Source organism: Nematolebias whitei, chromosome 18, assembly GCF_014905685.2.
Source record: "Nematolebias whitei isolate Nwh7 chromosome 18, NemWhi1, whole genome shotgun sequence".
Classification (NCBI taxonomy): domain Eukaryota; kingdom Metazoa; phylum Chordata; class Actinopteri; order Cyprinodontiformes; family Rivulidae; genus Nematolebias; species Nematolebias whitei.
Genome location: NC_056515.1, coordinates 39297037 through 39321037, shown reverse-complemented (window position 1 = coordinate 39321037; position 24001 = coordinate 39297037). Strand labels below are relative to the sequence as shown.

Sequence of the window (24001 nt, the reverse complement as noted above, 5' to 3'; positions counted from 1 at the left end):
ACTGGGTCAGATCTGATGTTTAAGTCTTGTTGACCCCCCACCTGAACTGGTCTAATTACTGGGTCAGATCTGATGTTTACCTGTTGTTGACCCCCCACCTGAACTGGTCTAATTGCTGGGTCAGATCTGATGTTTACCTGTTGTTGACCCCGTCTAATTAATGGTTCAGGGCTGGCGTTCCTGATGTTTACTTCTTGTTGTTCTGGAAGTTGTTTGTTTGTTTGTGTCTCCACGTTGTCGTGGTTCTTCCCCACGATCCCAGCCGCAGGTAGAGCCGCGTTCCGCTCCTTTTCTCCCGGCGGGGCGCGGCTCCCCGCCCGCTCCGTCTTCACCGCGACGGGCTCCGTGTAATTCCCGGCGCGTGACGAGTCCCGCCCGTCCCCGGAGACGTGTCCTCTGAGGTTCTTCCTGAGGACGACGTGGGACGCCCCGTCCACCTGCTTCACGATGGCCACGGAGTTCACGTACTTTTTGAAGAGCTCCCGGTTCCGGTCTCGGTTCGCGGGGTCCTGCAGGAAGGCTCTGAAGTGGAGCAGCAGGTCCGAGTTCTTGGCCGAACCCCCGCGGCTCTGGAGGAACCACAGCACCGAGTCCTGGGTCAGGTCCCCCGCCATCCCTGCTCGTCCCTCCGGCGGTTTGTGGATCTCAAAGGTCCGACAGTTGGTTTTGTCGAACCATAACAAGCCCCGCCCACCTCAGGTATTTAACCCCGCACTCACCTGCTGCATTCCGACAGGTGACCCGGATGTGAAGCTTTAAGTTTACATTTTTTAATTTATGGAAACGTTTCACAAAAATAACATTAACCTTAGTCATTACGTGTTTTTATGAGATTTTACTTTTAAAATGTATTTTCTGTGTATTTTAAAATCATCCAGGTAAGACGGCTCCATGCAGCTCGTCAGGGGCGTGCCCCCGTGATACACCTGCCCCTCTTTGCAGTTTTACATTCATGACATGTCTGTTAGCAAAATATCTCATGAATCACTGAACGGATTTTAAAGAAACTTTCAGAAAGTAATGACGGGGGTCAGCTTGATTCAAGATGGCTGCCAGAGCTAATGAACTTTAAAGAAAAGGCAACAACTCAATTTTAAAAATAATGAGATACAATTTGGTGTGGTAGTAGCTGAGAGTCATCCCCAACAACTACTCTGAGAAACAGTTAAAGTCACAACTTTATCTCAAATAACCAAAAACAAGCTGTCAAAGTGCTTTTATTGAAGAAAAACAACCGGCGCAGATCGAAGAACGACTCGTTTTTTTCCGTTTCCACACGAATATTCACAGGCGGCGGACTTCAGCACGTTGTAGAGTTAACGAAACATCCAGAGAATCAAAATGTAGTTTATTATCGTACAAAATTAAATATCTTTGGGGATTAAACTGTTCTGTAATCCTTCATTTTGTTTTACTTCATAAATAAAACGGCAGGGAGTTAAAAAGTGTCTTCGGATGTGCCGACAGTTTGTTAGCGTGCCGTGAAACGAAAAACAAAAACTGTGAAAAAAGATGAAACCAGCGTGAAACAGTCCGACGGCGGCAAAGTGCTCAAAGCTGCGTGAACGGACAGGAAGTTACGGCTCGACGCGACGAGCCGTCAGGACGCCGTGACGGAAGAAGTTTTATACATTTTGGCGTCCGTTTTTTTCCGTGCGTCGACGGTACATGTCCGAGGGCAGGGCGGGGTCGCCGGTTGGTCTCGGTCTGAAAACTCGGACAGGACTTCCTCCTCGTTTCTGGGGTCGTTTCGTCCGGTCCAAAGGAGTGACGACTTCCTGGAGGTCCCTGAAAGCACCGCTCAGGCCGTTAATGGACAGTTTTATCTGTTTGGGTCTTTTCTTGGTAAAAACTAAATTTTTTTCGGCTTCAATCGACCTGAAAGCAAACTACGACACGTCTGTTGACCCATTTATTCTTTCAACTCAAAAAAGTTTTTGGAAATCCTCCAACAGGAACCAGGCGTGGTTCCGAACGCAGCTTTTGTCAACATTTTTACAGCGATGTAACGGTGGTGGGTCTGGAGGAGTGGGCGGAGCCTGTAGTCACAAAGGGCGGAGCCAGAGGGGAGCAGGATGTGGACCAGCCGCGGGCCTCGGCCAGCTCCGCCGGCAGACTCTCGACCAGCCCGGTCAGCTGCTCCTCCCCCTGCCGGATGAGGTCGTCCAGGTGACGCTGGTGGATCAGGAGGGAGGGTTTGGCGCCGACGAAGCGGCGGTAGTCGCGGAGCTGGGCTTCGGTGAGGTAGCCGGACAGAATGGCGTGGACCACGCGCTGCCGACGGTCCAGGTTCTCCTTCAGCTCCCGGGCGTCTTCGGTTTGGAGGAGGAGCAGAGAGCGTTTGTGATGAAGGGAGTCCTGAGGACGACAAAAAACACGAGCTTCGTTTCAAAGACAAACTTTTAGCAATATTTCTGTCCCCATTTAGTTGTGGAGTACCTCAAGGCTCTTCATTAGGAACATGTTTTTAATCTTTGTATAGAAAACGCTTGAAAAGTTTTAAGACACCCACAGTTTTTTAGTATTTTCCTTCAAATCAGCCAAACCTTTCCTGCAATCTGGATCAACAGCTCTCCAGACTTTCTGAAGTTTTGGACTTCGGCTGCTCTTTCACAGTTTCAGTTCTTGTACCGGATCATTTTCACAGAAATGTCCATTTAATTGTTTTACAGCCAGGTAACTCTGTGGATCACTCAGAAGGAACGAACCAGAGTTCAGCTGCTCAAAAAGACAATTTCTGTCTTTATGGTCCTCAAACTGACGTCACTGGTTGGACATGATCGCCCTCTAGTGGCGACACAAAACATTTAGCTGTTTGTAATTCAGAGCCCTGACTGTTGGAGACTCAAACTAGCAGTTCAGCAGTTTTACAGGTGGGCTTTTTAAAATGTTTTTATTGCAGCAGGACACCTGATTGGGAGTCAGTCTGGGAACATCTGGCAGGTGTGCTCCAGGTGGGCGGAGCCTCACCTTCTCCTCGGCGGTGCTCTCTGTCCTCTGCGGACAGAGTAGCGTCCTGTCGATCCGGGCCAGGCGGCTGCACAGAGACAGCAGCAGGTGCACGATCCTCTCCAGGTCTCCTGCGGACAAACAGAACCGGGTCAGCGGAGGGTCCGACACGCCGCGGGAACATTTATCCGTCGGGCTCGTACCGACGAACACGCTGTACTTCTCCCTCTCGTTGGTTTTTAGCCGATCCTGGATCAGGACCTCGAGGCTGGACCCGAGAGCCCGGTGTTGCCTCAGCTCCTCACCCAGGGCCCGTTTCTGCTGCTGCAGCGCCGCCACGCTGCTCCTCAGAGCCTCGCAGAGCGCCACCTGGTGGACAGGAGGAGAACCGTCAGACCAGATCCTCTTTTTTTTTTCCAGAACGCAGCTCGTTTCTGTTCTGCGACAACAGTCCATGTCTCAAAACGTTCGGCTCGTTCCTGCTGGGACTTCTGCTGTTTGTGCTTTTTGAAACATTTAGCTTTGTCGGCCATGTTTTTCTCATTGAGCTCTCTTCAAACTCTGAGTTGATTAAAAACTTACTGCTCATTTCAGCTCAGCTAATTTCAGCTTTTAACATTTTTTTTAGCTATTTTTGGGCATTTTTCTGCTAATTTTAGCCTTTTTGTTGCCAATTTCAGCCTTTTGTGCTTCTTTATAATAAGTTCCACTTTTATCCACCTTTATCTCTTTCTGTTAATTTGAGCTTTTTTATTTTAAAGTTTTTCTAGCTATTTTTTTCATCCAATTTTCTCTTTTTTGTAATCAATTCAGCCGCTCTTGGCCTATTTCAGTTTATTCGGCTCATTTCTGCTGTTTTCCTTCTGTTTTCTTTTAATCTCCTGCTTTCATCAAACGTCAGCTGTTCAAATTAAACTCATCGAGAGTTTAGAGACGAAACATTTTCAGCAGAAATCATCCACAGGAAGTGACGTTTCTCTAGTTTAGTAAAATATTTCACTTCCTTTAGCTGATTTTGACGAGTTTAACAGCTAAAGTTTTGTTCCCGGACCCACTGCTGAAAACAGTCATGTTTGTGCCCGTGTCTGTTAGCAAAATATCTCTTGAACCGTGGAACGGATTTGAGTGGAACGTTCAGGCATTAATCTCTGGATGTGCGTCAGAAAATGATTACCAGTTTGAGTCAGCCTGATTCAAGATGGCCGCCGCAGCTAATCACCATTAGCAAACACGGAAAAGGCTTGAACTCAACCGGCTTTACAGATATGGAGCTCAGGTTTGGGTGGTAGTAGCTGAGAGTCCTCTTTAATCTCAAGGTTCATCCTAAACCTCTAAAACTGCATCATGTCTCGACCGGAGCTCGACTCGGTCCAAAGGTCCTGGATGGTGACGGGCGACGTGCAGCGGGCGACGTGCAGCGGGCGACGTGCAGCGGGCGACGTTTGTTCTTTCAGGGAGTTCAGACCCGTTAACTTTGTTTTTATTATCTGATTTCAAACGTTTGAAACTTTTAAAACATGTTTTCATTATTAAAACCGGACTCGGAGGTTTTACCTTCGCGGCGTTCAGATCCGTCTCGTCCTCGTCCAGATTCGTCTCCTCCCGCCGACCCGCCTCCCGAGCTGCAGAACCCTCTTGGTTCCTGAAGTAGATCAGAATAAAACAGATAAATAAATATAGAAAGAGTTTTTTGCTCGAGAGGACGGGTTGAGTCCAGCAGAACTCCAAGAGTCGGGTTGAGTCCAGCAGAACTCCAGGAGTCGGGTTGAGTCCAGCAGAACTCCAGGAGTCGGGTTGAGTCCAGCAGAACTCCAGGAGTCGGGTTGAGTCCAGCAGAACTCCAGGGGCCGGCGTTGTCCCGGTGATGAGGAGTTGGAAGTCGAGCGATTTTATTAAAACACTCGACTCCTCCTCCTCGTGCTTCGTCCAACAGAAACTGAAAGCTGGAGCCTCGCTGCTTCTGCAGGACCTCAGAGGAGCACCGTCTGCAGGTTCTGCTGCTCCCGAGTGTCCAGGTATGTAACACAACGCCAAGGTGGAATGACAACAGCAATAACCTTAGAGAAGAAGCTGTCGCACAAAGGTCAAAGGTCGAGCAGAGTCCCCTCAGGGTCTCAAAAAGCAGATTTTAAGACAGAGTGGAATAACTTAGTGAGCAGGGGCGCCATGAAAGGGGGGTCAAAGGGGGCTATGGCCACCCCTAAAAAAATTGCATCGCCACAATGACACCCATTGGACAGTTTATTTCTCTTTAGCTCATTTTTAGCTTCCTCTATCTACTTAGGATTAGTAAAACCTCATAAACATAAATCTATTTTTTTAACAATTAGAAGTTAAAATATATATATTTTAATAATAATAATAAAATAAAATCTAGTTCCCGTGAAAAAGGACAACATCAGAATGCAGGTCTCAGGAGGTTATAAGCAAAATATTTTTTATAAATATAAATTTAGGAGAGAACAAGCTGTATTCTCAGTGTTAAGACATTTACACAAAATATATATTTTTGTTCACGAAAGCACCGAGCAAGTTAATGTATTTTAAAATAATTAGAGGAAGTGGCTTTAAACTTGAGAAAGCTTGTTTTTAGTGAACGTTCAGATAAAAAATGTAAATCTGACTTTTAGGGGAAAAGGACAAAAAGCCTCAAAGATCGTTCTGGTCTCTGCTCATCAAAATAAAAGATTTAAAAGAACAATTTGGAGGGTTTTGTTTTGGTGTGCCCCCAGGATGCTCAGTGGGCCCCCTGTTAAAACAAATGGGAGGCGCCCATCAGGGAGCAGCGGCAGACGGTCTCCATTCAGAAGACGAGAGATAAATGTTGGATTATCTTCAGGAACCTCGGCTGTTACTGAGGAACGTCTCATCGCTGTGACAAGGAGCAGATTTAGTTAAATCCAACTTTAGCTGCTAGGAGCCGAAGGAACGGCTCTGACCGATTGGATCTACCTTTCATCGGGACACGTCGAGCCTCTGAGCGGCTCCGGGGTTTTATCGGCCCTTCGGCTGTTTGGAAACATCTCCTCCATCAGCTCCACGGTGGACTTGCCCCCCCAGGTGTCCAGGAGGGGCGCCAGAGACGGGTCCCGCAGCACCTGGGATCCGTCGGGACAGGACAAAGGAAAGCAGGCGAGAAAAGCAACGATCAGGACTAAACAGAGAAATAAAAACTGGTTTTAAAGGATTCAAAGTGAAGTTTGGAGTCGACGTCAACGCAGCTACTTTACCGTTTCATACGTATGTTTTAGCTGTTTGTTAATCAAAACGTTCGGCTTAATCAAGAAAGTCTGTTAAGACTTTTAGCTTTTTTAACTTTTATACCCTTTGAGTTATTTAACTTTATTTTTTTTAACATTTACCCAAAGAAACACAGAGAGCTGTTTATAATCTGTTACAGCTGCTTTTATGGCCCCTTTAGCTATTAGCTACTGTCGCTAATTTTAGCTTAATTTTTGTTTTGGTTGAGGTATTGTAACATTTAGCATTTAGCTATTTAAACAACTCAGCTAACGTTTTTTTAACTATTCTTTTGCTCATTTGAATTTTTAGTCACGAGTTTGCTCATAGCTACCGTTTTGTTTAATGTATTTTTAGCTACTGTTTTGCTAGTTTTAGCTTTTCTTTAAAAACTGTTAACATTAGCTTTAGCTAATGTTGCGCTTATTTTATTTTTTAGCTATGGTTTATCTAATCCTAGCTTTGAGTGAAGATTTAGCTCATTTTAATTTGTAGGTTCAGTTTCACTCGTGTTAGCTTTTAGCTACAACTGTTCAGTTTAGCTTTCAGCTTCAGTTTAGTTAACATTAACTTTTAGCTACTGTTTTACTAATTATAGCATCTAGCAAATTTGTTAAGCTCATGTATTTAACTTAATGTATTTTAACTACTGTTTTGCTAGCTTAACGTTTTAGCAAAAGTCTACCCAATTTTAACTTTTAGGGAAAGTTTTGTTAACTTTAGCTGCAGTTACTGTTTTGCTCATTTTATCTTTTAGCTAAGGTTTAGTTAATCCTAACATGAAATCACATTTTAACTTATTTTATATTGTAGAAACTATCTTGCGAGTTTTAGCTTTTAGCTACTTTTTAGGTTTCAACTTTAGTTCGGTTAAATTTAACTTTTAGCTATAGTTTTACTAATTGTAGCTTTTATCTTTGTGTTTTTTTAAGCTCATGTCCTTTCAGCTACTGATTTGCTCATTTTAGCTTTTAATGACAGTAAGCTCATTTTAATTTGTAAGTACTGTTTTGCTGAAATTAGCTTTCAGTTAAAATTTCATTAAATTTAGCTTTAGATAATGTTTTGCTAATGTAACCTTTCAGCTATTGTTTGCTAATGCTAGCATAAAGTCACATTTTAGCTTATATTAATTTATAGGAACTGTTTTGCTGAATGCATCTTTTAGCAACTGGTTGCGAATTTTAGCTTTTAGCTACATTTTAGGTTTCAGCTTTATTTTGGTTAAATATAGCTTTTAGCTTTAATTTTACTAATTGTAGTTATTAGCTTGTGTTTTTAGCTTATGTCTATTCAGCTACTGCTTTGCTCATTTCAGCTTTTAGTTGCAATAAGCTCATTTTAATTTTTAGGTATTGTTTTGCTGAATTTAGCTTTAGCTAACAATGTTTTGCTGATATGGTCTTTCATCTATCATTTGCTCATTTTAGCTTTTAGCTAGTTTAGCTCATTTTAGCTCACTGAAGGTTACTTCTTGCAGCCGGTGTTAAAGCGTTTTTTATTTTTGCTGCTGTCCTCGGTTTCGTTCTGTAACTCTCGTCTCTGTTTGACGGTTTAAATAAAGTTGCGTTCAAACACACACCAGCTGGCGAGCGAGCGCCTCCGCTCTCAGCTCCTCGGGGCTCTTGTCCCTTTTGTGCAGCAGCTGATACTCCACGTTGTCCTCGGCTGTGGTGGACGTGGACTTCCTGGTTGGGACAGAATTTTTGGATTCTGAAATAAAACTCAAATAAAAACGATAAAATGTGACGTTTTAATGAAGATTGTGATGCGTTGACGTCGGAGAACAAACCCTCGCTCGATCTGCTCTTCGGCTTCCAGCTCCGGAGGAGGTGGAGGAGGGAAGTCCTCCACGATGCTTGTCTCTTTTAAAGGTGGAGTTAAAGGAGGAGGAGGAGGAAGATTTTGGAAGAAGACCTCATCCAGGTCCTCCTGGGAGGTTCCTGTGGAAGCCCTTAGCTGCTGAGGTTCGAAGGAACCGGAGAGGCTGGACTCAGAGATCCTCAGGGAGGACAGGTGGCGGACGGATGGATGGGAGGATGGAGGAGGCGTGGAGCTCCTGCTGGTCTTCCTGTCCAGAGGCAGAACCGATGAAGGTGAAACTGGTTTGGTTCTTTCTTCAGAACTCCTCCCCGTCCACTCCAGACTGAAGGCTCGGTTCCTGTATTCGTCCTCCGGGGCGTCTCCTGACACGTCACTAAGACTGGATCTGGTCTGCCTGTCCCTCACCGGAGTCTCGTCTCTGTTGCTCACGTCTGTTTGAGGGACGTCGGGGAAGCTGATGGCGTCCAGGTTGGCCTGGCTGAGCCTCTCGCTGGCTCTCCACTCAGCGGCGTCTCCATCCCGGGTCCCGGCGGGGGGGAAGGGGCAGGGGAGGCCGACCGACGCTGCCAGGGTGGAGGTGCTGTGGGCACGCAGACGCTCGCCGTTCCTTTGTCGCTCCCTGCGAGTGACGGGAGTGTGGGCGGGATCTAAAACCAGAACCGAGGAACAGTTTGATCACTGAGGTACTAAATGATCCACAGAACCAGAAGGTTAGATTCCAAGGTTTAGTCCAGTTCTTGCCATTGTTTGGTCCAGAATACCTCTGGCTAAATTTAGCTCACACATTCAGGAGCTTCAGAACCAAAAAGCATTTCTTCCTTGAGAAGAACATCTAAGCTCTTCGTAGAGGCCTGGTCTGGACTTGCTCTAAAGCTAAAGGTAGACATAAAACCTCACAACTAAACGTCTTTATCTGGACACGTTTCAGTCCATCCATGTTCTGCCCCTTTTCAAGGCCAGTTCGAGGAGGTTCCAGGTCCAGGAGAGGCCCAGACATCCCTCTTCCCAAACAACACTCGGTTTGGGAGATTCTGAGACGTTACCAGGCCAGAGACGATAATCCCTTCAAAGAGTTCTGGGTCTGATCAATTCAGTCCAATTCAGTTTATTTCTAAAGCTCCAAGTCACAACAGAAGTCGTCTCAGGGACTGAACAGAAACATTCATCTATAAAATAATAATTGAACGTTATTTATCTGAGGAGCAGACTGATGTAACAGATACACAATGGCAGGTCAAGAATCACATGTTAAGACCAGGAGTCTCCTCCCCAAACGGAGGCATCCTAATCAGACGACGAACCACCTCAGCTGACTCCTGTCAACGAGGAGGAGCAGCGACTTCGCTCCGGGCTCCTCGCCTTTTCTCTAAGGCCGAGCTCGACCGCTGTTGGACGATCATTTCAGCCACTTAGATCTAGTTCTGTTGGACCTGATCCAAACCTGAACGTAGACAGACCAGTAAGGCGAGAACTTCTCCTCAGCTCAAATTAAGCCTGGATTTCAACTAAACATCTAAAAGTTCAGATGTAACGGTAAAGATCTTCAGTTTAAGTCCAACATAAAAAGTTTGTATTTACTGCAGCAGGTTCTGGTAAAATCGTGGTTTAACAACAAGTTTTTTAACGCAGGTTTTTAATATTCAACGTACTGAACATCCATCTCATCGTCTTCATCACCAAAGTGTTTAGGAGCACATCAAGAGTTTATAAGAGAGTGGGAAAGGTTTGTAGCAATGTGGGAAGAATTTATAAAAACTTAAACCTGTGACATGAAAAGGAAGGAGGAGGTAAAGATAATGGATGGATGGATGGATGGATAACGCCACTAATTCATGAATTTTCACCGACCGTGGGGTCTCTGGAACGTAATCCCCTCGATGGGTGAGGGACCACTGTTTAACTGCTGTTGTATGAAACCCTTCTTTTTCATCCCTTACCTTGAGGAGGAGACTGGAGAGTGGTCTCAATGAACTGGGACCTCTGAGGAGGGACGGCATGGACGTCTGCCGGACTGAGTCAAACAAATACAGAAGAAATACAGAAAGATACTGATCAATAAAAGGCTCGGCAGAGCTCAACAAACCGAACAAGGAAGCCGTCATTGTTGGCTCTTTGTTGGGTCACATGCTACGTAGGAGACGTACCTGTCTGCAGCCAGAGCGCAGCGTTCGGCCTCAGAGAAAGAGACGCCAAACGTCTTGACGTCCCCTGACATTAGGTTCTGAAACACAGAACAGTTTACGGAGGTTTACACGGTGCGGTCCGGAACAATGAGGCTGGCGCTGCTGCAGAAGCTCCCATAAATATGGTCGGTTCTTGTGCGTTTCTGGAGGTCTTCATGTAGCAATTTGTTAAACGTCGCCAAACAGGAGGCCGAAAACACCAGAATAAATGAACCCAGATTAAATTAAACGCTGTTCTTGAACCCTTCGAAGTAAACTCAAACGCTTGGTCTCTCTGTGAAGGTAACCCTGAATTCATGTCATAAACATCGTAGAGGTTAAATTGGAATATTATACGAGGCTGCAGCATCGTCTTACCTACTACCAGTTCAAATTTGGTAGAAGTAGCACCAGAAATGTTCATTATTGACATATTTGTATGGGATTAGCTCCATGCGTATTCCTAAGTGTCCACATGGAGTCCAACAGGTCCACGAATTGGACACCAGCGTCATAAAGAAATCCCTCCTCCTCCTCTTACACCACTCAGCCGCCTCGTAAGAGCGATATTTTCTCTTTACGGTACTTTTTGCCAACGTTAAGTTAAAATAAACTGCAAATCAAAGTATTTTCCGCCTTTAAAAAAAAGAGGCGTGTGCACCGGCTCAGGCTAATAAATAATTCCAGAATTTATTTCCTGCTTCCATTTTAGATTTCACCCGCGAACATTGATATCCACGTGACGGGAGTTTGGTTGTGTCAGAGCTGAACGGTCAGTTCTGTGTGCAAACGAGTGAGGGTGTCCCCGGTCAGAGCACAACGCTCGGTCGAGACCATTGGCTCTGGAGAGACCATAGATCGACCCGATTGGTCAAATGAGGTGTCGATCAAAAGAGGAGGGTCTACAGTACCACCATTTTAAATTAGGAGCGCCTGGCAACGCGTAGCAGCTGTTGAAAGCAGAAAGACGTCAGGAAGACCTGCGGGCAGGCCGTTGCCAGTTAACTGGTTTTACCTGGTTGAGCTCCTCTACGGTTGGGGAGGACCGTGAGCGGTGGTGTTGAGGAGAGTACGGCTTGTTCTCCGAACGCTCCAGGAGATTCTCGGCAGAGGCCGACCTCCCAGACCTGCGGTGTGACCCAGCCCGCTGCAAAGCCTCGTTGAGCTTCTGAGACAGTCCCGGCTTGAACTCGGCGTTCTGCTGGTCTTGACTTGAGTTCCGGCGATGGCTCTGTCTGAAAGCTGTTTCAGGGTTGAGCTCCTGGTAGCCATGGGCATGGAGCTCAAGAGCCGAAGCACTGGGGGAAACATCAATGAGAGGAGTCACAGTTTGAAGAAGTAAAGCTTTAACCCACTGAGGGCCTTCAGGAACATCTTGGTCCTGCCTAAAATCCAGTTGGATGCAGCCTGGGTTTGGTTACCTGGGCACTGGCTGAGCCGGAGGTCTGGGCGTGGTCACCCTGCCCGGGTGGAAAAGGTTTGACTGGAGGCTCAACAGGTCGGCGCCAACAGGAAGCGTTGAGCAGAGACGCCTCTCCTCAGAGAGGAAACGATGATCTGGGTCCGGCTCCTGGAGGGAGAGAAGGCTGGAGGTGGAGGAGAGACTGAAGGTGTCTGAGGAACAGAAGACGATAAAAGAAGGGGGTGGACGTGTCAGAAAGGGAAACAAACATTATTGAAACATATCTTCTTCTCATCTTATTCTTCAAACCGACACATTCATCAGTGCTTTCTCAAGGTCCTAATCCGTACGTCTTGATTTCGAGCGTCGCCTTGTTTCTCGGTGAGAAGTGTCAACGGGTCACTCCACTACAGGAGGACGACCCTGTCAAGTCCACGAGTTGTCCCACGTGACACAAACTGCAACTATGTTTGGGCCAAAGTTCTAATATACAAAGAATCATTTGAAGTCCATCCCTAAAAACTCTAAAGCCTCTTCGAGCCAGGTCTGGTAGACCTTCTACCGATCTTCCTCCAGTGACGGCACATCGGGGTAATAAAGTTTGGAGCCTCCAACTAAGATCGGAACCATAATGGTCGATCCGTAAAAGGGTAAAAAGGCAAGTGGAGGCATAAAGAGGCGTCGAGGTCGAGGGGTGAAGCTGCGTTTAACTTCTACCTACGTTGACGTCGGTCCTCACCTGAGTGGTTGCTGTTCTCGAGCTGAAGAAAGGCACTGCGAGGCCTCGTTCCGGTCCTCGGTCCTTCGTCTCTCTTCGCTCCCGTCTTCCTCACCATGTACTCGACGAGAGCGTCTTGACGGACCTGCCTGAGGTCGGACCGAGACATGGTTCTTTGGGGAGCCCCGTCACCACCACGGACCGCAGCGAGTTCAAACATCTTCCTGCGGTCGGCCACGCTGGTCTCTGGAGGACGACACCAAGACGCTGTTTCAGTTTCCGGACGTTTTCCGCTGCACAACATTTGTCCTCTTTCAACAATTGGTGAATTAAAACGTTCGGCTCGTTCAGGACATTCCTGCTGTGACTTCTGGTGTTAGTGAGACGTTAAACTTTTGAATATTTAGCTTTGTCGGCCATGTTTTTCTCACTGAAAATGAACAGAGCTCTTCACGTCCTTCAATTTTTTTGTGCTGTTACTGCACCTTTCAGCTGTTGTTCTGGTTTAGCTTTTTTTTCTTTTCTGCTCATTTCAGCTTTTAATCCTCCTTTCAGCAAATTTCAGCTTTTTTAGCTATTTGATTTTTTTGCTAGTTTTCTGCTAATTAGTTTATTTTCTGCTACTTTGTAACTAATTTAGTCTTTTTTGTGTTCATGTCAGCGTCTTCTTGCAAATTTGAATGGTTTATGTTTCTTTCAGCTTCTGCTAATTTCAGCTTTTTGCATTTTTTCAGCTACTTTTCTGCTAATTTCAGAGGTTTTAAGCTCTTTGTAGCTTTCTTTTGCAGCTTTTGTGCTCCTTTTGACATTTCTCTGCTAATTTAATTTTATTTGTTGCTCATTTCAGTTGCTTTCAACAAAATCATCTTTTTCAGCTACTTTTTAGTGAGTTTCCTGCTAATTTTAGCTTTTTTGTTGCAAATTTAAAGTTTTTTTCAGTTATTTGTTGTGCTCCTTTCAGCTATTATTGTATTCCAGGTAAGCTTCAGCTCGTCCAGCACCTTTTCCAAAAATCACTTTGCATTTTCGCAGGAAATGTCAAACAAAAAGGAAAATACAAGTCGTTTGTTCGTCGAGGCCAAACGAGACGTTCTCACCTCCTCCACGCCGGAACAGCGCAGAAATCTCAGGATCCAGAACTCCGACTTCGTTCAGGTTCTCTGGTTCTGAGTAGGAACGCTTCTTCTGGTCGGCCGTCAGACGCTTGCGGCCGCAGATCCTCGTTAGGGGAGGAGGCCCGACCGGAGGCACGGTGGGGAGGGGTGGCGGGCTCTGCCCTCGAACGTCCGGACAGACCACGTGCCTCTCCTTCGGGGTGTGAGGGGAGAGGACCAGCGGCGTGATGACCACGCCCTGCGGTTTGGGCCTGGTCTTTGGACCTTTTTTCTCCTTGGCGGGGATAGGGGGAGGCTGAAGGCTGCAGGAGGAGGAGGCAGGAGGAGGAGCAGGAGGTGGAGGGTTGATGGAGGAGTTCAGGTTGTTCCGTCTGAAGGAAAATGAGCGATGGACGTTTGAGTGTCCGTCCCTGAAAAATCAAACCACCGAACGTCAGCGTGATTGCGTTTACAAACTGAAGGACTGCGGACTCTGAGGGGTCGCTGACCTGATGGGGAACGGGTCCTGCAGGGGGTCCATGACCTCCTGGGGTTTCTGGCTCCAGGGGAAGTCCCTGCTGGTGTCCCCGTCCTTCAGTCCGTCCAGCTGGAAGCTGCTGCGGCTTCTCTGCAGGGCTGAGACGGGATCAGCTGGAGTCCTGCGCTCCCAACAGAAAAAAAAACAAAACAACGCGAGAAGTTTAATTTATTCACAATGAATGGAGTCAAAGGGCAGAAGAGCCCGCACCATCAGCCTCCACCACCGTGCTGACAGCTGGGAGGAGCCGTCTGCTGCAGTGCATTCTGGGTAAACAAATGTCCTCTGCTCTGGTTCTGGTCCAGAAGTCTTGTGGTTCCTTCAGAAGAAACTACAAACCCAAGTCAAGCTGCCATGTTGGTTTTAGAGAGGAGAGGTCATGACCTTTGACCTGCTGACTGAGGCCTGTAGAGTCACTGCACGGTCTGACCTTTGGGGTGAAGACTGTCAGCTGTGTTAAGTTTTTCACGTGTGACTCATCTTCCTCTCTGTAGAACGACGGACTCCATGTGACCTTTGACCCTTCCCAGATTGATGGACAGCTGCATCTCTGAGCTCATTGCTGATGTCTTTCCACCCTGGCGGTGTGTTAACTCAGAACCTGCAGCTCTTCTCGAGGAGCTCCTCTGATTCTCAACACATTCATACACTCAGCTTGTCCACGACGGGACGGACAACGGATTATCGTTTTCTAACCGATGAACAGTTTTAATTTGAAAATCTCGTAAAGAGCAGAACTTTGAAATAAAATCTGTTTCTTTTACCCGGGTTTCGTCTCGCCGCCTCCTCTGTAGCTCATCGTCCTGCAGGTTTTCGCCTCCTTCGTGCTCCTCTCCAACATATTTCTGAGGTCTTCGGCTCCACAGGGGAAACTTCGGCCTTTATCGACCATCTGATTCAGAAACAATCAACCATTAAAAAGGAGAACATCAGCTAACGCAGCTGAATTAACTTCGGCTGTGGGTTTGGACTTGAGTAAACTCTGGATGTTTCGGGTTCAGCACCTGCAGGTGAGGAGCTTTGCTGTGCGAGACGCCGCCGCTCTTCACGCCGCGTTCCTGACGCTCGAATCGGCTGACTTTCTCCAACACCGACAGGCTCCGGACGGGCCCGCGGGCGCCGTCGCTGTGACCGCCGTTGTCGTGACAGCCGTTGTCGTGACAGCCGTTGTCGTGGTTACCACCGGAGAAAACGCCGTCGGGGCTGGCGGAACGCTGGACCTCGTGCAGGGCGTTCTCCAGGCGGGTCAGCGGGTGCTCGCTGTCTTCGTCCGGGTCTCCGTGGCTCCAGGGTCGGGGCGGAGGTGCCGAGGAGTCGCCGAGGTGACGAGAACACGGGGGCAGGACGGAGGTGGGAGGAGCCTGAAGCTGCGGCGGAGAAGGTGAGGCGCAGGTAGGCCGCACTTGTCCCTGGGGGAGTCGGGAGGAAGCTGCTGGGTCTGGATGAACGCTGGACAGGTCTCTGGATCTGGAGGAGACGAGGAAAATGACCAGATGTTTGAATTCAACTGAAACGAGTCGAAGTAGCCAAAAACGTTTCGGTAAGGTCAAAACATGCTGAAGAAAAACAGAAAGAACAAAATCTAAAAGCTAAAACTAGAAAACCATAGCAGTAGCCCAAAATGAGCTAAATCATAGCTGAATGTTAATATAAGCAAAACTGTATGCTAAAATTAGCTAAACTTAAGTTAACTGCTACATTGCAACAAAACCTTAGCTAATAGCTACATGTAGCAAAACAATAGCTAAAAGATTAAATCAGTTAAACAGTAGCTAAAAGCTAAAACCAGCAAAATAGCAGTAATAACCAAATACGAGCAAAACCGTAGACAAAAGCAAATATAAGCTAAACTGTAGTTAAAGCTACAATTGACAAAACTTTAGCTAAAAGCTAAATGTAGCTAAACTATAGCTAAAAGCTATATTTAAGACAAACAGCACCTAAAAAAAAAATCATTGTAACCAAACTATAGCTAAAAGCTAAAATTGCAAAACTGCAGCTAGAGCTAGAATTAACTAAACTTTAGCTTAAAGCTAAATGTAGCTACATTATAGCTAAAAAGCTAAATTTAATAAAACAGTACATACAATTTAAAATAGGCAAACTATAGCCAAAAGCTAAAATCAGCTAAACAGTAGCTAAAAGCTAAAATCATCTAAACAATAACCAAATATGAGCAAAATCATAGTTAAAAGCAAATATAAGCAAAACCGTAGCTAGAGCTACAATTAAAACTTTAGCTAATAGCTAAACTTTTCTAAATTAACTACCGTAATAGATAAAATTAGCAAAAACATAGCTCAAAATTACAACTAACAAAACAGCGACTTAAAGCTAAACGTAGCAAAACTTTAGTTAAAAGCTAAAATAAACACAACTGCAAGCTAACGGCTGAAATTAGAGAAACTGCTGCTAAAGGCTAAATGTAGCAAAAATACAGATGAAGCTAATTTTAGCCACACATTAGCTAAAATCTTAAAGATGCAACGTAAGTGAAAAACACAATCAGTGTGACTCAAGATCAACTCAGCAGAAGCCCAGAGGAAAGGAACCGGGCAGATCGGACCTCTGATCCTGGAGCCTACCTGATCTTGTCTCGCGGGTCAGTCTTCTCCTGAGAGGAACAGGTTCTAAGACTTGGACCTGAGTAGACAGGAGGAACCCTAAAGTCCTGGATCTGTTCTTGGGAATGGGGAACTTGGAAGTTCTGAATAAAAGGTCCCTGGTGATTCTGGGGCCTTTGGGCCCAGATCTGACAGTCCGATTCCCCTCCAGTTGTTTTCCCGTGTGGCCTGTGGGGTCCAGCGTTGGACTCTTGCTGTTGATGCCTACAGACCAGACGGGACAAAGTTAGAAAAGCAAGACGAGGTTTCAGATCCTGGTACCGAGGACTTCATGACGTCACCTGTCTGCCTCGTGTCCTCGGGTCCTGATTTGCGAAGAGGTAGACGGTAAATAAGCCGAATGGGATAACGGTGAAGAGTTGTTTTGGTGGCCATTTTCTGTAGCCGATGTCCCATTGAGAGGACCCGCCGGCCCCGAGGTAGGTCCGGTAGGAGACGGGGGCAGGGAGAACCCTCCACCCTGCCGAGGCTTTGTGGTGGGACTGCTCTCTGGACTCTTCTCCATCACAGTGTGGAGCTGACCCTCAAGACCATACGGACCTTTAGCTGCAACTAAAGTAGGACATTGGAGTTCATCAGTTTTATGGAATTTGACCGTTTTACAACAATAAATACAGAAGATGGATTCCTGTCGGGCTACAGAATCTAAACCCCGCCATCTTTCTTCTCTTCTTCCATTCAAACACTCTTAAAATATGTAAAGTGCTCCTGATCAACAGGCCTCGAAGGTTTAAGTCTGACTTTTTTCTTCTTCTTCACGTTTTCCATGTCTTGTTTGTTAAGCCACTGAACGACCCATGAATCTTCAGGACAACATCGCGTTGACACAAAACGGACAACTTAATAAATTCAGTCTTTAGGCTCTTTCTCAGCAGCAGTCTGTCACAAAGAGACCGCTTAGCCCCATTTTTTAATTTAATTGATAAAAAAAACAATATCTCTTAGGCCTTTTATAGATTTTTTTTTTCATTTTTAAGAACATAGATCTTTGGAAGTTAAATATATAGCAAATCAAAGTGCATTAAGACTTTTGCACTTCACTGTACCTGAGGCAACAGGTCCACTGGAGTGGTGGCAGGACCCTTTCTGCAGAGACCTGAGTAAAATAAATCAAAATGAACATTAGGACTGGGCTACCCAAACAAATGTGCCAGGTTTCAGGTTTGGAGACGCTCCTAACCGTAGTGACCGAGCATGCTCCAGACTGGACCAGGAGTTTGGTCTCTCGTGGTTCCTGATGGCGGCGTAGCTGTCGCTGCGCCTCGGTGGAGCGGGCGCCCCCTTCAGGCTCTCGTAGGAGTTGTAGCTAGCTGCCGAGCCCCATATCGGTCCTACGCTGTGTCGGTTTGAAGCCGGTACGCTGCTCCTGCCGCCGCCACTGGTGTTGCCACTGTCGTTGCCACTGTCGTTGCCACGGTAACAAACCCCACCAGCTACAAAGAAAAACGATGCCTTACATAAAAAGGTAATACCTAAACGACTTTTCTGTGAAACTGAAACTTTACCTTGGAGATCTCGGTTTAGACCCGATCTCACCGCGCCCCTGGAGTCACTGCTGCTAAGCAACGTAGCAGAGGCGGAGCTTAGCTCGCGCTCATGAGAGAGACCACCCTGATGGACGTCGTAGCTCGTTCGGACGTTATGAATGTCTGCCTGCAGCATCTCTGCACTCCCCCCGCCTCTCTGAGGGACCGTCTCCAGAGAGTAGGACCGCGCCGGGCTGAACGAAGGGGTCGAGGCAAGGTACTCTGGGATACTGGAGCTGGTGGAGTAGGCGGAGTCTCGCTGGCTGTGCAGGTGGTCAATGCTGTTTGAGGACCTGGAACACAAAAGTCTGTTTAATTTCAGATTCAGAGGTCTGCATGGAGACAAAGACCACGGTCAGGGCTCAACTAGCAGCAGACCATCCCTTTTACCTGTGGTGCGGTTATTGGCAATATCTGAGTGTATTCAATACACTGCAATCCCAACAATGAGTATAAACTTTAACAGCAATTGTTTTAGCATACGCATCTAATTCAAGACTTTAGCTTTTCCCAGGCGCTTTGAACGCATCATCCTGAAAACCCAAACAAATTTTATCTGCATTTTAAAGGGCTCTTCGACTACTTTAACACATTGGCCTTAATGTGTTATTTCTCTATTTTATTAAAAAGTGTTGTTTGTGACATGTGAAAACTCCTAATTACTTGCAAAATTACACATGCTTATTTTATTTTCAACTGAGGACATTGCCATTATTTTACCCACGCAATGCATTCTGGGGAGATGATGCAGATGGTTGTAGTGGAAACGATCAAATGTGATCAACTTGAGATATTTAATTTATTAGCTTTGGAGCAACCACCATATATATTAGCTCTGGAGCTAACGCTATATACGTAATAGGTTTGAAGCTAATGATAGTAGTGCTGTAACTAATGCTACTAGGTCTAGTGCTAAGGTCATATGTATTAGCTCTGGATCAAATGGCATTAGCTCTGGCGCTAACACTAATAGTTCTGGAGGTAACGTCATATACTTTATATTACCGCTGGCGCTAACGCTATTAGCTCCAGAGTTAACATCATATATATTACCTCTGGAGCTAATGCTATTAGCTCTGGAGCTAGCGTCATATTTATTAGCTCCTGTGCTAATCTAACCTCACAAACACACATATTCAGTTTATTTATATAGCGCCAAATTACAACAAAATTGTCTCAGGGCACTTTACAGGAGCATTCACGTACATAGAAAAGCCAATTAGTAAAGTTCTCTATCTAAGGAAATATATATATACATATATATATATATATATATATACATATATATATATATATATATAGCAACTTCTCTACACCATTTACGTAATTAATTTTTAAAAAGTTATAAAAACTAAACAGCCTACAGTATCTTTATAGTCTCATTTTCATAGCTGAAGTAATTGTTGATCAAACGAGATCTCTTGTTCCAACTTGACTAGATTTATTTCTCTACCCGGACGCTGCGTACGGTAAAAGTCGTGTTTTCTTTATGAACCTGGCAGAGGACAGCTGGTGGCAGGACGAGTAAGCCGAGTGGAGTCCGGTGTGACCGTGGTGGCCGAGTGGGTGCTGGGTCTGGACCGTGGAGTGACGTTGAACAGACTGGGGTGGGTCCAGGCTCTCCATGCTGCCCCTGGAGCTATACTGGTCTGGACTTTTCCTCAAGCAGCCTCCGCCATATTCAAACCTACAGGACAAGTCCGTGGTCGAGACACTGAGAGGTCAAAACAGAAAGAAACAACAATTAGTTAACGTTAAAGTGCTTTTAGCTTAAAAACAATAAATAACTGATTAAAAAATAGAGTTTGGTTTTGGGCAATTTCAAAGAAACAAACATGGCTACAAATGTCCAGGCTGAAATAAAAACATTTTTATACCCGATGAGTCACAGAGAATCTGTAAAATTCTTGTCATGGACCTTTGTTACACCTAGATGCCGCCACACACCAAAAAAGAAGTCGGTACCTCTTATTTTTCAAGTTCTCAAGCTCACAGCACTGACGAGCGTTTATGACGGCAGCCTTTTGAAAACTGGATCGCCATCACGCTGCACGGCCTCGGGCAAGAAAGAAAAACTACCTCTGCTCTTCTCCACAGTGTAACTCCTACCCACTTGAATATCTTACCCTAAAAACATTTAGGTTTACTTTCATTCATTTAATTCAATCCAGAAAAACCCTCATCTAGAAAGCTACAAACGTTCACTGTTTAAATCCCTCAGTGACGGAGGTCATCAGAGTACCGCTTGTTGGTCCTGAATATTTAGGGGGAACTAATGTTTAGATGCTACGTCTTGGATTTGTTTTTGTGTTACATAAAACATGTTTTTTTTTAACAGATTAGACTATTAAAAACTAGAAGAGAGGGTTCACTCCTTACTATTTAGCCGGCACGTGACTGAGTGTTGACGAGCAGAGAGAGAAGGGTTTTATCTCGGCACGGGGAGGCGTCACCTCAGATCAGATCTGAATTCGCTGGAAATTTGTCCTAAAAGTGGCGTGGGAGGAATGTGGCCTGGAGAGTTTAAGACCTGATGTGACTAAAGATTCCTGTCACAGTTGATCCTAACACTGTTAAATATATCTAACCAGGTTGAGTCAGGTCCTCTGGACAGATTATTGTTGTTGAAATGTTTCGTCTTTTATCCAAAAGACTTCTTAGGTCTGAACAGCTACAACAAACTAAAGCTCCCTGCATACTCCGTCCAAAGTGACAAAATTGGCTCTCGTTGACGCAGTCGTGTGACGAAAATTGCATCATTTGTTTTCAGAGTAGCTCCGCCCCTTCTCAACACAAAGCCCGGTGCAAACTTTGTCTCGCGGGCGTATGCACCAAGCATTGTGTGATCGGTCAGAGGTTTGTGGGCGTGTTCGTCAATGAGCTCAAACACACTAAATTGGTAAAATGACTCAAACCTCTTGGATGGAGATCGTGCACACATCGTGTACGGAGGAGTCCGTCAGCTGAAAAGTGTGGCGCTCTCCATGATAGGTTTGCGGTCAAACGGTGGATGCAGGGACGGAGTGGAGACTCTGTTGGGAAGAAACCCATGTGGTGACGTATTCTGCAGGAGGGGTTTCCCAGAAACCCCGTGCCTGTGTCTCGTGGTCCGTGGACTATGAAACAAACGTCCCGTGACCACGAGTCGACTGCTCGACTTCAGATGGCGTACACCACATCCTTTAAGCCCCCCAGTGTACTCCCGCATGCATCCGTAAGCGGAAGTACGCGTGTACGTACGTGGAGGTACAAGCGTACCTCCGGGCAGGGCATGTCCGTGCAAAGCTCAGTTTTTACGACCGCGTACGCGGTGTCACACAATAAACTGCCCGGCGACGGACTGTTTTGTATGAGACACCAACGTATTAAATTCTCTTCTTCATCCCTGATCTGGCCTTTTCTTTAGATTTTTTGCCAAGAGGCAGTGATCTCTTCCTCCTCCGTTGATGCCATGACTGAAATGGTGAGAAATGAAGGAATTTGTCACGAGCGAATGAAACTCAGGTCCAGCGTGGCTGCGGGAGGGTCTGGAGATTTCCTGGTGGGCTGGTCTGATGTGTGGGCTGCAGGACCAGCGCTCCCTGTTTTTTTTTTTTTTTAAGATCCTTTTATTAACAACATATAAACACAGAACATCGCTGCGGCTGAGGCTGCCAGCGCTCGTTTATTTTTTCTTTCCGACCTGTCAATCAACCCAGTAGGCGTGTCAGCAAATGACCAATCTGCGACCTCGATTTGTCCCGAAGGTAAACGCCCCCTGTCTGCGGAGCTGCTCTGCAGCCACTCAGGGTGAACGCTTGAGTATGAAGTCTGAACCCTCTGCGCACGTACGCGTGGACGTGCGTACGCGGGAGTATACTGGGGGCTTAACTCTTATAAGCAGCACCTTTGCATAGTAAGCACAGAGTTTGTTGTGTCTCCTCAGACTGACGAAGTCTTTTGGGTAAAAGACGAAAAGTTTTAACAAGAAGAATTCATCCAGAGGATCTGACTCAACCTGGTTAGATTCATCTACCTGGATTATTGAGCATGAATCAGGAAGTTCTGAACCACTTTGGCCATGACTGCCTCAAACGAGTCAGCGGGGGAGAGGGTGGACTCCAGAAACCATCTGAGCACCATCAAACTGGTGTGAAGGAGCTATTTATAAGACTGAGTTTGTTGCAGCTCCTTGGACTGATGAAGTCTTTTGGATGAAAGACAAAACATTTAAACAAAAAGAAACCGTCCAGAGGACCTGACTTAACTTTGTTGGATTTTTCTACCTGGATTATTGAGCATGAATCAGGAGATAATACATTTAGTTTCATTTCCATGAAAAAAAAAAAGACTAAATCATCAGAATGAGCCAAACTGGACTTCCGGCTCATCTGGTGTCACAGCTTCATCCTTCACCGGTGCGCCCTGAAAGAACGTCTTAAAACGTCCGGATGTAAAGCAGGCGGCCTGCCGCTGAGCGCGCCGGTTCCTCTCTCTGAACAACCGGCTGGAATGTAAGACACGTGCGCGTGAACGAGCGTCTACGTCACAGTTTGACCCAGCAACTCCTTCAGTCGGACACAATGCAATTACAGCTCTGGAAAGGAGGACACCGTTTCATTCCTTTTGTCTGCGATAAGTCCTCAGTTCTGTTTGTCTTGTGGATTTCTGTCGTCCGTGTCCTAATTTCACATCTCCCGATGTGAGATCATACATCAGTACTTTGGTAACGAGGTGGAATGTGGGGGGGGGACGGTGAAGGTTGTCATGGGAGACCTAAAGTTGAGGGGGAGGCGATCAGGAATGATTGTTCCTGTTGACAAAGACGTCAGCGTTTCTTTCACACAGTTACATCAGAAGTTTGAAACAACCGGCGCCACAGCGCTCGGACCAGGAGCTCCGCTTTATATAAACTACAACGAGAATTTATCAGCTCATATTTTAGCTGTAAACGTGAGACATACATAAAGCTTTTATGGATTAACACAGGGAGCTTTAAATTCAATTTATGTAAATATGTCACAGCTTGTGGGATTTTCTCTTAGTCCTGCAGACTGAAGACTTATCCTATAATTTATGAGATTAACGCTAAAGAAGAATTGGGGCCTGGACAGCTGTTGAGTCGTTTTTTTAAATATTACCTTCTGGAGCTGTAGGGTGGTGTCATTTAAACACTGAACACACGTTTCAAGACACTTCAAAGGTCAAAGGTCAAAAACGCTCCTGTTGTTAACTCTGCCACCAGTTTCCTTCTTTACAGAGCAGGACTCAAAATGACATTTCCAAATATAAAGGAAGAACAGAAAAATATAATTTGACCCTTTGTGATTCAATAAAACCCCTAAATGACAAAACAAACAGCTCATTCTGCATAATTTACCAATAACCTGTATTGATTTGGATAATATATGAATGATTTGCTGATTGTATCTTGAGACGTGATTAATTTCATCTCACACAATCAATAGGTCAAAATTTCACATTTTAATTTTAATCATTCATTTCCTTATGAAAGCTGTTAAATGATCGTAATATTTTGTTGTTGTTGGTGTTTTACACAGAAACTAAGAGCCAAGTATTCAAAATAAACTGTATACATACATTTTATTAGTAAAATAATGTTGAAACACAGTCTAAAGCGGCAAAATGCCAGCATCTGCTACTGTGGCTAAAATATGCTAAACCATTAGCCACCTGTTAGCCACACGCCGTTAGCTCAACAATGGCGAGTGACTGACAGGTGGCAAAACACCTACACAGACTGAAATAACAAAGATGGAAAAAATAAAACTAAACTTAATGTAAATAAATTGCCTTTTTTATTATAGATTAGCCATTGTGACTAATAGCTGTTAACCCTGTAGCTCAAAAATTATATATATATATATATATATATAAATATATATATATATATATATATATATATATATATATATATATATATA

At 45.5% G+C, this 24001-nt stretch overlaps 1 protein-coding gene across 3 annotated transcripts in view; it reads right to left on the bottom strand.

Annotated features, from left to right (window-relative positions):
• Nucleotides 1–1796: 1796 nt before the first annotated feature.
• shroom3 (shroom family member 3) overlaps nucleotides 1797–24001 on the bottom strand; it is a 55451-nt gene continuing 33246 nt past the window's right edge. For all 3 annotated transcript variants that reach the window (XM_037692642.1, XM_037692644.1, XM_037692645.1), the window contains 22 exons: nucleotides 19573–19791; nucleotides 18057–18370; nucleotides 17732–17984; nucleotides 17598–17647; nucleotides 16833–17103; nucleotides 16513–16755; nucleotides 14932–15394; nucleotides 14692–14819; nucleotides 13899–14048; nucleotides 13393–13820; nucleotides 12317–12541; nucleotides 11597–11789; nucleotides 11191–11473; nucleotides 10158–10234; nucleotides 9951–10024; nucleotides 7982–8660; nucleotides 7772–7877; nucleotides 5902–6047; nucleotides 4504–4591; nucleotides 3153–3318; nucleotides 2971–3080; nucleotides 1797–2358 (listed from right to left, as the gene is read on the bottom strand). In XM_037692642.1, the coding sequence (XP_037548570.1) occupies nucleotides 1996–2358; nucleotides 2971–3080; nucleotides 3153–3318; nucleotides 4504–4591; nucleotides 5902–6047; nucleotides 7772–7877; nucleotides 7982–8660; nucleotides 9951–10024; nucleotides 10158–10234; nucleotides 11191–11473; nucleotides 11597–11789; nucleotides 12317–12541; nucleotides 13393–13820; nucleotides 13899–14048; nucleotides 14692–14819; nucleotides 14932–15394; nucleotides 16513–16755; nucleotides 16833–17103; nucleotides 17598–17647; nucleotides 17732–17984; nucleotides 18057–18370; nucleotides 19573–19791 (5029 nt within the window). In that variant the 3' untranslated portion in view covers nucleotides 1797–1995. The remainder of the gene's footprint in view (nucleotides 2359–2970; nucleotides 3081–3152; nucleotides 3319–4503; nucleotides 4592–5901; nucleotides 6048–7771; nucleotides 7878–7981; nucleotides 8661–9950; nucleotides 10025–10157; nucleotides 10235–11190; nucleotides 11474–11596; nucleotides 11790–12316; nucleotides 12542–13392; nucleotides 13821–13898; nucleotides 14049–14691; nucleotides 14820–14931; nucleotides 15395–16512; nucleotides 16756–16832; nucleotides 17104–17597; nucleotides 17648–17731; nucleotides 17985–18056; nucleotides 18371–19572; nucleotides 19792–24001) is intronic.